The 16,439-nt window shown below is 39.2% G+C and overlaps 1 protein-coding gene across 1 annotated transcript in view; it reads left to right on the forward strand.

Annotated features, from left to right (window-relative positions):
- The window catches only part of LOC104120739 (uncharacterized), a 105,173-nt gene that overhangs the window by 29,766 nt on the left and 58,968 nt on the right, over positions 1-16,439 (forward strand). The window contains exons 18-25 of the mRNA XM_070179739.1: positions 5,803-5,923; positions 5,998-6,207; positions 6,343-6,570; positions 6,657-6,766; positions 6,884-6,980; positions 8,484-8,582; positions 8,685-8,825; positions 8,979-9,047. Coding sequence (XP_070035840.1) covers positions 5,803-5,923; positions 5,998-6,207; positions 6,343-6,570; positions 6,657-6,766; positions 6,884-6,980; positions 8,484-8,582; positions 8,685-8,825; positions 8,979-9,047 — 1,075 coding nt within the window. The remainder of the gene's footprint in view (positions 1-5,802; positions 5,924-5,997; positions 6,208-6,342; positions 6,571-6,656; positions 6,767-6,883; positions 6,981-8,483; positions 8,583-8,684; positions 8,826-8,978; positions 9,048-16,439) is intronic.

Consider the following 16,439-nt stretch of genomic DNA (forward strand, 5'->3'; position numbering starts at 1 on the left):
TTGGGCATCTATTTCTTTTACTTGATCAAATAAAATAACTGTTCTGCCTGATTATATGTAAAGATTTTAGATTCTTAAATATCAGAAATGCTAAAGAAACTTTTTAGAGTTTCTGAAATGTACTTTATGTATTAGGAAAAGAATTGAAAGAGAGTATTGGAAATGTCTCTTGGAATATTTGAACAACTTAACATTTAATTTAAAAAAAAAAAACTATTTTCCTAAATCTTGTACTAGTTGAGAATAGGTTTTAGACGGTTAGAGAACATCTAATATTATTTTTATTATTGTTATTATTATTATTATTATTATTATTATTATTGTATGTATATATATATATATATATATATATATATATATATATATATATATATAGTAAAAGTGATCTAGCCTATCTTGCTCCTCTATGCAAAATAGCAGTTCGTCCGGCCGTCTTCTAGCTTCGACCAACCGAGAGGATTCCTATAAGTTTTAAGATTGATCCTGCACACTCTAGCCATTCAGGTCTATGGCCATTGAGAGCGTTTTCCCACATTGACTTGCTTTGTCTTGCTTAACAGCTCGGAATTTTTCTCCAAAAAAAATATAAATATATTTATGTGTATATATGTATATCGTTTTCACTTTTATTTTGTTTTGGTATGATGCTGATATGAGTGAGCTTAAAGAAAGAAGTGATGATTCATATAGCCAATCCCGACTCGTTTGGGATTGGAGGCATATTACTTGTTATTCTAAGTTCCACAACTTTGACTAGTTTATTCTTTTCGTGGTATTTGTTTTCTTCTTTTTGATATTTTAAATAATTTACCATATTTTGAAGCAACTTTTGCACTTCTGAGTTCTGATTAACATGTAACTGAAAGTAAAAGACAAGGGAGGATAGCCTAGTGGAAGGAGCGCTCTACCTCTAGCCATGAAATTTGGTGGCTTGGTGTCACCAAGGGACCAAAATGGTAAAAGCTGTTCTTTGACTCCTGGGTAGAAGAGTTTGGGAAGTGTTCTTTTTAATATTAAAAGAAGAGAAGTAGCAGAGAGTAGAAAATAAGAAGATATCAAAGGCAGAGTTGAAGGCGGAGACTAAAAGAATCTTAGGGAAAACCTGCCGAACTAATTCGATTCTTTTTTCCTATTTAACCCCATTACTAACTAGCACTAGGAATTCTGAAGGTTCTTCCATGGTGTATTCAATTAGAAATGATGTTTTTCTTGGTAACTAACTAGAAATGATGTTGACGGGAGAGGTCCTTAAAATTATGGTGGGAGGTCATGTTGTTTCCCTTCTATAGTTGACTTTCACAATTTAATAGGACTTATCAAATGTTAAGCCTTAATTCGCTAAGTTGCATACTCTTTCATGAATACAATTGTGAAGAAAATCTTTAAATTTGAAGGAATGAGCATTCATCTAGTTGGCCGTACATTCACGATAGTGCGAATAATCAGAGTACTGAACTCTCAAGAAATCCCCCTTTCTTCGTATGAAGCTGTCATTCTAAAATCTTAGGAGGCTTGTGTTGCAGTTCTGGATCTATGACAGTTTAAAAGCAAGTTGCCGCTACAATTTTTTTATTTGGTTTAACCTGACAAGTGACTGATCCACAAAATAGTTATCACAATCAGATATAATTTGGTTATTCCTTGAGGTGTAATATACAAGAACCTTAAAAGTGATCAGTCATCAAACACCCATCTTTAATCAGCCGTTTTGTTTGTTTGTTGATGAAGTAAGATATTATATTATCAAAAGCATCAAGAAGATGCATAGTTACAAAAGTTGAGATGCAAAAATAAAAGAAAAACTAGTCCCTTTACAGTATGTCAAACTAAGACAAGGGAACTAACAAAGTCCAAAAGATGATCAAAACTAATTACAGTAGCTATCTTAGTCCAACAAAAAAGATAGAGTAGGCATCTAGCTTTGAGAGACTGATTTGGAGTTGAGATCCCATCAAAGCATCTACTATTCCTTTCATTCCACAAACACCAAAAAATAACTGTAGGGATCATCAACCGGATCTTCTTGATGGTCTTGTCAACTCTCCATCGACTCCAGCTCAGGTGTGCCTGTTTTATGTTTTGTGGCATAACCTATTTGAGGCCAAAAATACAGTAAAACATGTTCCAAAGGTCAGTGGGCAATGCAAAAACAGATGGCTGACTGTTTCCATATTCTCCCTGCACATATAACATCTATTGACCAGCTGAAGGCCTCTCCTATTGAGATTGTCTTGTGTCAGGCAAGCTTCATGGAGAGCAATCCAGTCAAAGCAAATTACTTTAATAGGCAGCTTAGTTTTCCATATTAATTTCCAAGGCCATGCATCAATCACTTGGTTTTGAGAACATAGCTGCCTGTAACATTCTTTCACTGAGAAAGTGCCCTTACTCCCCCAACAAATGGTGTCTGGTGTACTTGCATTCATGTTGAACCTTTCCACTCTGGCAAGCAATTCTATCAAGTTGTCCACTTCCCAATCTTGCACTTCTCTTCTGAGATGAACATCCCAGTTATTGCCACTTCTGTTCTGAGCTATGGAGGAGTCTTTATCGAATGCAATCTGGAACATGCTAGGGTATTCATCCATGAGTGTAATGTTGTTGAGCCATTTGTTTTTCCAGAATCTGATATGTGCTCCATTGCCTGCTTTGAAGTAGGATTACTGATTTTCTTGATGTACTTCCAAGGGCCCACTCCATAAGGTGCATTGGAGATTTTGGTGCTCCAACTGTCTCTTTTCCCATGCTTTGCAATAATCACCTCCTTCCATAGACTTGAATCCCCTGTGCCATATCTCCAAAGCCATTTCATTAGTAAACACTTGTTCTGGACCTCTAAATCTCTGATACCCAATCCTCCCTGGTGCTTTGGTTGTGTGACTTTATCCCACTTAATAAGATGAAACCTGTGAGTGCTGCTGTTCCCTTCCCATAAAAAGTCCCTCCTGATCTTATCTAATTGTTTTAACACCTTTTTAGGAATAGGAAACAGTGACATGTAATAAGTTGGGATGCTGTCAAGTACACTATTGATAAGAGTTAGTCTTCCTCCCATGGAGAGGTATTGCAATTGCCATGATGCTAACCTCTTGCTGCTAGTAGCTTGGCCACAATCTTATAGACACTGCCAATCAGATTTATTAGTCTGTAGTCTCTAAGTTCAATAGCCCCTTTCTTTTTTGGAATCAAGGCAATAAAGGAGGCATTACATGATCTCACCATATAGCATTGCTGATGAAAGTGATTAAGTGCCCCAATCACTTCTAGCTTGATAAATTTCCATATTTTTTGAAAGAAAGCCATAGTGAAACCATCTGGCCCTGGAGCCTTATCTGAGGAACATGAATTAATGGTTTCATGCGCTTCTTCTTCATCAAAATCTTTCTCCAACATCTCCCTATCCTTTTTTGCAAGTCTAGCTACTTCATCAAATTTGGCAGTAGGTCTCCTCACTTCATTTTCTGATACAGATTCTGGTAGTTGGTCAAGATCTCCTCTTTAATCTGTGTTTTGTCTTCTGTTATTTCATCATTCATTTTGAGCTTGTCAATATTGTTGAATCTTCTGTGTGAGTTGGCTATGGAATGGAAATACTTAGTGTTCCTGTCCCCCTCTTTCAACCATTGACATCCTGACTTTTAATCAGCCGTTTCTCATTCACTTTCCATTTTCTAGACCAAGTCACCCTATTGACAAAGAAAATGTACAATTGAAGAAGTTTTACGTGGTTTCCAAAGCATGCTTCCATGAAAGTGAAATAATTCTCTATTCATTTATGTGGATTGTGAACTCAAGTCTTGCAACATAGAGCTCTTTAAATACTCTCTATGTGAATATTCAACTGGGCCTCTAAACTGCATTGGCAACTAGTGGACCTCTCTTCTGTTTAGATCTTTTACTAGTTCAAAAGCAAGTTACAGAAATGCATAATAGAAGAGACGTGTGACTGGTGTCTGCAAAAGCGAAAAGTGCAACAAGCTGACAATGTCCATGGATCTTGAAGCAAAAAGAGAAGTGAAACTCACAAGTTAGGATAAATGCGTGATCATGCCAGTTGGTGAGGTGGAGAATATTGAGGTCATACCACATGTGTTAAAGTGCAATGCTGGGGCTCTTCTTACGGCCTATCTTGGTTTACCACTAGGAGGATCTGGACTAAGCAACTTGGAACCTTGTGATAGATAGGGTAGCAAAGAGCCCCCACATATTTCATGTCATCGTTACATGCTACGGTCATCATCACATGGAAGTGTCACTTCGTAAATTGGAAGACTGTCACCGGGCCACAATGTTGTGGTGGACTTGGGATTAAAGATTTAAGGGTTTTTAACAAGGCGTTCTTGTAAAGTGGTTATTGAGAGTTGGAGTATGAGATAATGCCTTTTGGAAGGGAGTGATTGCAGAGTAGAATGGGGTTTTGGAACGAATGTGGAAGATTAAAAATGTCACATGTTGCTTCGAGTGCAAGCTATGGAGGGATGTCCTAAAGTGATGAGAAAAGTTTAATGGGAACATATCATTCAGGATGGGTAACGAGAGCAGGGTTATTTTTTGGGCGCATAGGTGTGCGGGAACAATATTTTGAGAATCACATCTCAAAAGATGTATAGATTTCATGTCAATAGGAGATGACAGTCCAACCGATACAACGTCTAGTCGTCTACAATGGGAGAAGTGCATTGAGATTTAATGTTTAAGGGGAACATACAAGATTGGGAGGTTACAAAATTTCAAAGTTTGGTTGAATTGCTTGACAAATAAAAAATTACACATTTTAGCCATGTATGGAGATGTAGGACAGTAGATAATGGTGTCTTTTCTATTAAGTCCTATTATGAGAAGCTTCTTATTAGGGAGAAGTCAGCTTTCCACATATCTCAATATGGATATGTGTGTATTTTCTTGGCCTTTTTCGAGGGGGGTGTTCTTGACTGCAAATAATTTGAGAAAGAGGAAGATGACTTGTGTGGTGCTTCATGGGTAAAAACTTAGGAATGTGATTTACCATCCTTTTTAGATTGTCGTATGCTGACTAGTTTGCGGTGGGAGATTTTTAGGTTGTTTGGAATTCTAAAGTGATGCCAGGCGCTATTAAAAAAATAATGTTTAGCTGAACCTTTTTAAGACGGAAGAGAAGAATGAGGGCATGGGATGTTTTCCGTCTAGCTCTCATGTGGATCGTATGGAGGAGAGGAGGCTTTTGATGGAGTAGAATGATAATGTACACTTGAGGAATAGCCTCTTATCCCTTATTTCTTTTTAGTGCACCGACGAGGTTCCTATATGTATTGAAGATTGGGTGTCATTAGTAGAATACCACATCTTTTTTTGTAAGATTTTCTACTTTTTGATATACTTCTTTTATACGGGCGTGTTTTATCCTTTTTTTTAATGAAATTTTATTACTTTACCAATAAAGAGTTATGGAAAATTTAAAAGTACCAGACCTATAAGAATTTAGTACTATAATAATCAATTTGCAATTAAAATAAGTAATTTTGGGATTCAATTTGTGATAGTGGTGATATTAATCCAACTCCTCAAAGTTGAGATTCAAAGAATCGACAGCTTCTCGTTGGGATCAATTTGCACGTTACTGTTTGAAGCGCTCACTTCTCCGAAGCGCATAGCGTCATGCGTGAAGCAATGACCCCTCGGTACATCGGTTAAGCGATGAAACAATGGCTTTTAATAACACTGCATGTGACTGACAATTCGTTTCTTATGATTTAGTTTCTTGCTTCTTGGATGTTTGCATCTTGGACTGGATTATGCTTTGGTGCTGATAACTTCGTTTCTCAGATTTGCCCTTGACATTGATCTGGATGCTCCAAAAGTTAGAGTTCCTGTTAGACCACGTGGCTCCTCCCAATGTGATAGCCATCTTCTTTTGGATTTGGGTCATTTTACTTTACATACCAAGGTATGTCAATGTTCAAGAAGGTAAATTGTTTTTATACTTCACCTAACCTATTAACATGCGTGTCTTGGATATAGGGTGATGGCCTACTAGGTGATCAGAACCAAAGTTTGTATTCTCGTTTTTATATCTCCGGAAGGGACATAGCAGCTTCTTTTACAGATTGCGGTTCTGATGATCAGGCTTGCAGTTTGTCATGTCAGCCTTCGGCATATCATAACCCGGAAGATGCCAAGAACTTATGCTCTCTTGTTGATAAGTGTGGAATGGCTGTTATTGTGGATCAGGTACAAAGTAGTAAAGTAGATTTTTTTGTTTTAATATCATGATCTCTAGTGTTTAATTAGAAGTTGGGTTCTGATGTTCTTGTGCTTGCTTAATTTGTTACTGTTTATCTTTTTTTTTTTTTTTTTGGGTTGAAGATTAAGGTGCCTCATCCCGGCCATCCGTCAATGCGTGTTTCTGTTCAAGTTCCCAATTTTGGCCTTCACTTTTCGCCAGTGAGATATCGCAGGCTGATGGAGTTGTTAGACATACTATACCGAGCAATGCCAGATACTGAGCAGCCTGCTATTGAAAATCTCCCACCAGAATATGCCCCTTGGTATCCTCCTGATCTTGCAATTGAGGCTCGGATCCTTGTTTGGAGGGTATGTAGGTGTTGTGTGAATTGCAGCCACTATATGAATCAACAATGGCTTAATATTGTTAACTTTACTTTGTTTTCTTGATTTAGGGGATTGGCTACTCAGTTGCTTCATGGCAACCATGTTATCTTGTGTTATCTGGTTTATATCTTTATGCATTGGACTCTGAGCTCTCCCACAGTTATCTTAGATGCTCAAGGTGCGTATATAAGATTTTTCATATTTGTCTTCATACTTTTATCCACTGCTTTGTTTCTTTCACCTCCTTGATATGGAAGTTGTCTTGAACCTGTTTTTGATGTGGTGAACCCTATAGCATGGCTGGTAAGCAAGTACTTGAAATTCCTCCTGCAAATATCGGAGGTACCTTTTCCTGTATCGGCATCAGCGCCAGAGGAATGGATATGCAGAAGGTATGCAAGTCTCCTCATTGAAATCCTGTCCCCACGCATAGATGACCATGCATACACTTGTTAAAATGCATGAGTTTGCACATACTTGTGAAAATGCAGTATAGGAGGAAGAAAGGTTAGAAGGTGGGGAAATCAAGAATCAAGAGAAAATGTGGAGACGAACGTAGACACTATTTGATAAAGGCCTAAAATAAATAGAGTAAGACAACGCGTAACCTATTGCCCGATGGAAGTTCTCAGAGAAAGGAACATCTTACTATTAAACAATCAAGTAATTCTAAAGAGAGATCTTTTGCGAGGAAAACCATCTTTGAAGAAAATCCTATAATTCAATGGAAATTGGTTTACGGAATTTGGAAGTCCGAGAAAATTGTTTGGGCAATGGTTGTGTTGTTTCGAGACCCCTCTAGTCTCTACATCAAGAAAAAAGGAGTTATGCGTTAAGAAATGAAGGGAGCACGAGTTTATACATGTTCATAGAAGAAAAGAATCATCGCACCAGAATCGTGGCTCTTCAATCTCTAAGAAAATGACGAATGAGGGAAATGGTAAACAAATCAATAAGACAAAGAAAAGGATTTATCAGCACGGGCCTAGATCAGTACAAATACTAGAAGAGAAGGGCCGTATTAGGTGCAAAGAGCAAATGAGCAATGCGGCCATGATGGTCACTTATCCCCAAGAAGAAATTCAAGATTAGCTACTTGGATTTCTCAGAGGATATTGTTACATATTTCATATCTATCTTGTAACTGGTTAATGATCTTTTCATATGTAGGGCTTTTTATACATGGTTAGGTTTAGGAAATTAATACGCGTAGGTCTTTTGCATAGGCTCAAAATGTAGAGGAGTGGGCTTGTATTTAGGAGGTACGGCAAATACCGCGTTCCTTCTTTGTAACTCATTGCTTTAATTTCTTTCAATGAACAAGCAGGGTCAGGGCTTAACGCACAAGCTTTTCAGGTCGATTATGATTAAAAAATTACCTACTTTGGGGTTTGGATACACTTTGTTAGGGAAAAAGTTGAAAACATGATGGTTTTCTTTTTGTTGGGAGAACCTGGGAGATCATACATACATATATTGTTAGTTTGAGAACTGTATAAATGGTCCCCTGGAACTTTTAAAGTATTAATACTTTCCTTAAAGTGAAAGCAGATATGATGTTGGGATTGCCATAAACGAGAGCTGAAGTATCTTATATCATGGATATCAAGGGTTCTTTCCAATAAGATATTTCCATGATCGCAACCAAGCCTTGGTAGTTTAGCTATTGGCTTACCTAGTGGATGTGGCTACATTAGTCCTTGAACCCTGATTATTCCTGCATGTACAGGATGAGTAGCATGGCTCTTTCTCATCTATTCTAATTATTGCAAATTTTGTGGTACCACAACCAATGTGTTTCTTTTTTTCTCTCTGCTATGTATTTTACTCTCCTCATTACGTCATGAGTCCATGTGCTTTTTTGTTCTTCCATGTGTTTTACTTTTCTTCATTAGGTTCTGGAGTCCTCTAGCACAATGATAATAGAGTTCCGTGATGAGGAGACGAAGGCTACTTGGCTGAGAGAACTTACAAAAGCCACTTATCGAGCTTCTGTATGATATACATATAGTGTCTATTGCTTTTCTCTTTCTTCTTTGTCTAACTTCCTGTAACCACCTCAAACTCAGTACCTTTTTACATGTCTTTGGGTTTAGGCTCCTCCTCCTATGAACATACTTGGAGAACTAAGTGATGGTGTAGCGGAAATTGCTGAACCTCGAGCTGTAAATGCGAGGACTGCTGAGCTTGTTGTTAATGGAACACTGATTGAGATGAAATTGTCATTATATGTAAAGGTTGGTTGTCGGGATTATCGGCCCTGCTAATCTTTGTTTTGTCCAGATTTCGTGGAAGTATTTTGCTTTACTTGGTTCTTTTTCCTTGTGATGATTTTAGTAGGTTTACAAAGACTTATGTTTCTTCCATTTTGTTTCCCATCAAATTTGCAGGCCGTAGATGATCTGGCAGAGAGACTTGACGAGACACTACTCCTTGATGTTCTTGCTGCTGGTGGAAAGGTTTTTCTTACTTCCTATACATTAGTACAATTTCTAGTTGGTTATCTTTATTATGTTGTATGTATTTAGATTCTGTGTAGGATTTGATCAAGTAAATTATCTGCCATGGATGGCAGTGCTCAGGACCTATCAAAAGAAAAATATGCATCAATAGGAGAAATAAAGTTGGGCAAATACTAATTGGTCGCTAGCCGGCAAGTGTATAAACTATGTATAATTTTTGCATATAATGCACATATATAAAAAATATACATTTTGTTGGATATTATTTTTGGGAGCGGCTAAAAATATATATTTCTTAATAAAGTTTGGGTTTTTTTTTTGGGTGGGGTGGGGTGGGGGGAGGAGATTGTTTGAACAGTTGTCTGTTGATGCGCGGCATAAGCACAATAGATTTTGCTTCCTTTTACTTAATTCACGAAGGACTTTGCCTTTCCCTACGTCAATGTATGCGAAAACTCATTTTGTGATTAAATCTTCAAGTGGTCAAGCAAGATGACCTATGACGTGTTATGAAGTTCCTTTCTCGTAAGTAAAATACTGCTCATGTAGTATTGTTTCTGGAGGAAAAAATTAGAAAGTAAATTGAAAGGTTTGCAAAATGCTGAGGTGTTTTAGCCCGTTTTTTTTTTAGATATTTGAAGAGAAATTGAAGCTCAATTTTGTACTTGTTTTGACAAGTTAAGGGGTCAAGAAGATACATGTTTTCTTCCGAAGTGCTTGACCGATTTATAGCCCTAGCTACACAAGTATCTATACTATTAAAATGGTGACTGCCCTGTCAAATTTTTTATCTCTTAACTACCCAAACTCATTTAGTCTTGCACACTTTATAAAATTGTTTCCAAGTTTTTACTAGCTTGCCTAGCAATCAAGTTCAAAACAATCTTTCTGCTAAACTTCATTTTTTACTTTTCAGCCATTTTCACCTATTCTTATATTTAATCTGTCTTGAATTCTTTTTTTTCAACATAAATTATTAACAATTTACATTGAATGTGAACGATCTAAACTTTTTCCAAAACATGTGCTGACATGGAGTGTGTAATAATTTCCAAGAAGAAAGAAAAGAGAGAGTTTTTTGGAATGTTCAGCTTGATTAGCTTGATGATTCCCTTAAGCTTGGATATTTAAGTTCCTTTTACAAATATTCTGAATTGGAAAATCACACACAATAAGTTTTTTCCAACTATTTCATAATAATATCTTCGAAGTTTAAGGCATAATTATAGTGTTGATACCATATTATTAAAATCTTAACATCTAGTATACTTATCAATCATACAAAGGGGTGGAACTAAGCTATTTATACTGGGGGTGGTGGTGGAGACCCCATTATACACGTGGACTGTAAGAGCAATTAACCACGCAACAAAAAGAATAGTGTGTTTTTATTCTGAAAGGTTGTGCTTTATTTGCACATCTTTGAATAGTTGGGGAAGTGGGAAAAGAGGCTTGGGTTGTAGTACTGCCTTGAGTAGTTTAAACACAGACTCAGTTGTCTAGCATCACACATATTATTCTCCCTAATCCCATAGATTATGAGATATGACTTCTTAATCACTCTGACTATGAGATAGCACCAATTAAGCAGTTAACTGATGCGCACTACTACAACAACAACATTAACGACAACATACCCCGTGTGATCCCACAAGTGGAGTCTAGGGAGGGTGTGGTGTACGTAGACCTTACCCTTACCTTGTGTGAGGTGGAGATGCTGTTTCCGATAGACCCTCGGCTCAAGAAAAGTGTTTTCAAAATAGGTTTAAAAAATAGAGTAAAATACTATTGTGAGAAGGCACGGGAGAAAATATGTTATTGATATATTGAATGAATGAATAATACTACACAAGAGGTCCTTATTTATAGCTATACTATACAAGGACATACTACTCCTCTACCAATGTGGGACAATACTACACTATATACATGCTGTAAATTAACACTCCCCCTCAAGCCGGTGCATACAAATCATATGTACCGAGCTTGTTACATATATAACTAATACGAGGACCAGTGAGAGACTTGGTGAAGATATCTGCAAGTTGATCATTTGACCTCACAAACTTTGTAGCAATCTCTCCTGAAAGTATCTTTTCTCTGACGAAGTGACAATCAATCTCAATGTGTTTAGTTCTCTCATGGAACACCGGATTTGATGCAATATGAAGGGCAACTTGATTATCGCAAACAAGTTCCATCCGACTGATTTCACCAAATTTCAACTCCTTGAGCAATTGTTTGGTCCAGACTAGCTCACATGTTGCCATAGCCATTGCTCGATATTCTGCTTCTGCACTAGACCGAGCAACTACATTCTGTTTCTTGCTCTTCCAGGACACCAAATTTCCTCCTACTAAAACACAATATCCAGACGTAGAACGTCTATCAGAAGGTGATCCTGCCCAATCAGCATCTGAGTATCCAATGATCTGCTCATGACCTCGATCCTCAAAGAGTAACCCTTTGCCTGGAGCCGATTTTATATATCGAATAATGCGGACAACTGCATCCCAATGACTATCACAGGGAGAATTCATAAACTGACTTACCACACTCACAGGATAGGAAATGTCGCGTCTAGTCACTGTGAGATAATTTAATTTTCCAACCAGCCGCCTATAGCTTGCAGGATCGCTAAGCGGCTCCCCCTGTCCTGGCATAAGTTTAGAATTCGGATCCATCGGAGTGTCAACAGGTCTGCAACCTATCATCCCCGTCTCCTCAAGAATGTCTAAAGCATATTTTTCTTTGAGAAATAACAATACCTGAGCTAGACTGGGCAACCTCAATACCCAGAAAGTACTTCAATCTGCCTAGATCCTTAGTTTGGAAGTGCTGGAAGAGATGCTGTTTCAGGTTGGTAATACCATCCTGATCATTGCCAGTAATAACAATATCATCAACATAGACTACCAGATAAATACAGAGACTTGAAGCAGAGTGCCGATAAAACACAGAGTGATCAGCTTCACTACGAATCATGCCAAACTCCTGGATAACCGTGCTGAACTTACCAAACCAGGCTCGAGGAGACTGCTTTAGACCATAAAGTGACCGACGCAAGCGACATACAAGGCCACGAGACTCCCCCTGAGCAACAAAACCAGGTGGTTGCTCCATATAAACCTCATCCTCAAGATCACCGTGAAGAAAGGCATTTTTAATGTCCAGCTGATAGAGGGGCCAATGACGAACCGCAGCCATGGATAGAAAAAGGCGGACTGAAGCCACTTTAGCCACGGGAGAGAAGGTATCACTGTAATCGAGCCCAAATATCTGAGTATATCCTTTAGCAACAAGACGGGCCTTAAGTCGATCAATCTGTCCATCGGGACCAACTTTGACTGCATAAACCCAACGACAACTAACGGTAGATTTACCTGAGGGAAGAGGAACAAGCTCCCAAGTACCACTTGTATGTAAAGCAGACATCTCGTCACTCATAGCCTGGCGCCATCCTGGATGAGACAACGCTTCACTTGTAGACTTAGGGATGGAAACTGAGGACAAAGAAGATATAAAAGCATAATGGGGAGATGACAGACGATGATAGCTCAAACCGACATAATGAGGATTAGGGTTAAGTGTGGTCCTTATACCTTTCCGAAGTGCAATCGGTGTACTAGGAGCAGGGTCCGCAGCAGGAGCAGGGTCAGGTGCAGGACGAGAACCAGTTGGGCCTGATGGAGGACGCAAACGACGATGATAAGTCAAGAGTGGTGTTCCTGTGGCCGGGGAACTAGGGGGAACAACACTAGACTCCTCAACGGTTGGTATGGATGAAAACTCTGTGGTCGAAGGTGGAGGATGAGCTATAGTAAACTCCTCAAAGGTCGGTATAGGTAAGACCTCAGATATATCATGGTGGTCAGCAGAGGTAAAGAAAGGTTTAGACTCAAAAAATGTGACGTCAACTGACATAAGGTACCTACGAAGATCTGGAGAATAACAACGATATCCCTTCTGAACACGAGAATAACCAAGGAAGACACACTTGAGAGCACGGGGAGCTAACTTATCTTTCCCAGGGGCTAAGTTGTGAACAAAACACGTGCTCCCAAAAACACGAGGTGGAAGAGAGTATAAGGGTGACTGGGGAAACAATACTGAATGCGGAATCTGATTCTTGATGGGAGATGAAGGCATCCGATTAATCAAATAACAAGTTGTGAGAACTGCATCGCCCCAAAAACGCAACGGAACACGAGATTCAATTAGAAGTGTGCGAGCAATCTCAATAAGGTGCCTATTCTTTCTCTCAGCAACCCCATTTTGCTGAGGGGTATAAGGACAAGATGTCTGATGAATAATTCCCTGAGAAGTCATAAATTGCTGAAATTGAGAAGATAAATATTCTAAGGCATTATCACTGCGAAAAATGCGAATAGAAACACCAAATTGGTTTTTGATTTCAGCACAGAAACTCTGGAATATAGAAAATAACTCAGAACAATCTTTCATTAAGAAAAGCCAAGTACATCTTGAATAATCATCAATGAAACTGACAAAGTAACGAAATCCCAAGGATGAACTGACTCTACTAGGACCCCATATATCAGAATGAACTAAGGAGAAGACAGACTCTGCATGACTCTCAACACTACGCGAAAAGGAGGCTCGGGTATGTTTCCCAAGTTGACACGACTCACAATCTAATGTAGACAAACTAGATAAACTAGGCACCATCTTCTGAAGTTTGGATAAACTCGGATGTCCTAAACGTCTGTGGATTAGATCTGGAGGATCTGTAACTAGACATGTTGTGGAAGGACTGGGTGAGTTAAGGTAGTAAAGGCCTTCTGATTCACGTCCTGTACCAATTGTCTGTCCCGTACTGCGGTCCTGCATAATAAAAGAATCGTCAATAAAGTATATACCACAATGGAGGGCACGAGTCAAACGACTAACAGATGCAAGACTAAAAGGACAGCCAGGGACATAAAGAACGGAATCTAGGGTGATAGAAGACAAGGGATTAGCTTGTCCAACTCCTTTTGCCTTAGTTTGACATCCATTGGCTAAAGTAACAGTGGGAAGAGACTGTGAATATACAATATTTGACAAAAGTGATATATTACCAGAGATGTGATCAGAAGCGCCGGAGTCCATGACCCATGGGCCAAGAGTGCTAGACTGGGAAACACAAGCAAAAGAATTACCAGAAACAGAAGTATCAGTCTGAGCAACTGAGGCTACTTGTGGAGATGTCTGCTTACTTGCTCGATACTGAAGGAGCTCATTATATTCTTCTTTAGATAAAGAAAATCCTTGGTTACCTGCAGTGTCGGTCTGAGCAATGTAAGCATTTTTGGGTGGACGACCGTGTAAGGAATAACACATTTCACGAGTGTGTCCAAGTTTGTGACAATAAGAACACTTGGGTCTAGATCTTCCAAAACGACCTCCTCCTCGTCTATGCTTCATAGTTTGAGATGCCCGAACATCTATTGTCTGGGATGCAAGAACAGAGGAATCAAGTATCTGTGATGAGCTCACTGGTGGACTTGGTGCTGCAGCAAGGCGGAGTAATCGAGAGAATAATTCATCAACTGTCGGGACAGACGGACTAGCCAAAATCTGGTCGCGTACTGAATCAAGATCATTAGGAAGTCCAGCGAGGGTAAGAACGAGAAACATCTTCTGTCGCTGCTCTTGTTGTTTTTCCACACTAGCAGAAACTGGCATCAACTTCTCAAATTCCTCCATGACTGCATGTACTTGACCCAAGTAAGTAGACATATCCAATTCCTGCTTTTTTAAGTTTGTCATCCGTGATATCACATCATAGAAGCGAGATATGTCATTAGTGTATAAGGTGCGTGCCTTTGCCCAAACCAAATAACATGTCTGGAATGGACGAAACAAGGGCATCAACTTGGAATCAATAGATCGCCACAAGATGCTACATAACTGAGCATCGATTTTTGCCCAAAGTGCTATTGCCTTTTCATCTCCATCGCTAGACTGTTTGATTAGATGATCCTTGAACACCTTGACCTCTACACCATAACTCGACAGATGAAGCCCAAGCTAAGTAGTTTGAACCTCCCATTAAAGGTTCCGAGGTAATAATAGCACTAGAGCTTCCAGAACTCATGTTTCTAGACCCAAAAGCATCAAATCCCAAAGACATTGTTGCAAATTATTACCAAATAGGAGAAAGAATCAACTGTAATCCACTGAAACAGTGTACGGAAACACAGAAACAGAATACTGAAATACTGTAGCTGCCGGAATCTACTGTAGCTGTCGGAATAGTACTGTAGCTACCGGAAAAAACTCAAAGTTGTCGGAATGAAATGAAAACAGTAGGGGTAGGATCGGAATTACCAGGCGACCCAACTGTTCTGAAGGAAGATTTTCAAAAAATGGCCGGAAGTGGTCGTACGCGCCGGCGCGTGAGCTCACGCGCGTGAGCTTCTGGTGGCGCGTGGAGGCGCGTGAGGCTGCTTCTGCCGGAGTTGTTCACTGGAGTTTGGTCGTCGGACAGTGACGACTCTTGTGGTAGTGTTGGATTTTGCACAACACTGACAGAAATGAAGCAGATAGAAAACAACCTTAAAAAAATACTGATTTCTCTTTCCCGGAATCGCTGGAATTTATGCACAGCGATAAGTCTCTCACAATTGCTCTGATACCATGTGAGAAGGCACGAGAAAAAATATGTTATTGATATATTGAATGAATGAATAATACTACACAAGAGGTCCTTATCTATAGCTATACTATACAAGGACATACTACTCCTCTACCAATGTAGGACAATACTACACTATATACATGCTGTAAATTAACAACTATCATGAAGAGAAGAAGTATTGAGAGCGAAAATGAAATAATAATGATACTGACAAAGGGTAATGGTACTTTAAACTAGAACCATGCTTTCTTACGGAAAAGAGAAAAATTGCCTAACTACCCACTAACCTTCGCTAATCCTCGACTTTCATGTTCTCCTATCTAGGGTCATGTCCTCGTTGAGCTAAAGACGTGCCATGTTCTATCTAATCACCTCTCCCTAATTTTTCCTCGGTCTCCCTCTACCTCTCCTTAGACTTATCACTGCCAACCTCTCGCACCTCCTCGCTGGAGCATTTGTGCTCCTCCTCTCTACATGCACGAACCACCTCATCCTCGCTTCCGCATTTTGTCCACTATGGCGGCAACTCCCACCTTGCCCCGTATATCTTCGTTCCTAATCTTATCTCTCCTACTATGTCAACACATCTATCTAAGCATCCTTATTCTCGCTACTTTTTTGACCGGTAACACTCTGCCCCGTACATCATAGTTGGTCTAACAATCAGTCTATAAAACTTATCTTTAAGTCGCGCTGGCACATTCTTATCACATAGGACACCGGACGCCCCGTTCCAATTGTGTGAC

The sequence above is a fragment of the Nicotiana tomentosiformis genome, chromosome 7 (assembly GCF_000390325.3).
Source record: "Nicotiana tomentosiformis chromosome 7, ASM39032v3, whole genome shotgun sequence".
NCBI classification, from domain to species: domain Eukaryota; kingdom Viridiplantae; phylum Streptophyta; class Magnoliopsida; order Solanales; family Solanaceae; genus Nicotiana; species Nicotiana tomentosiformis.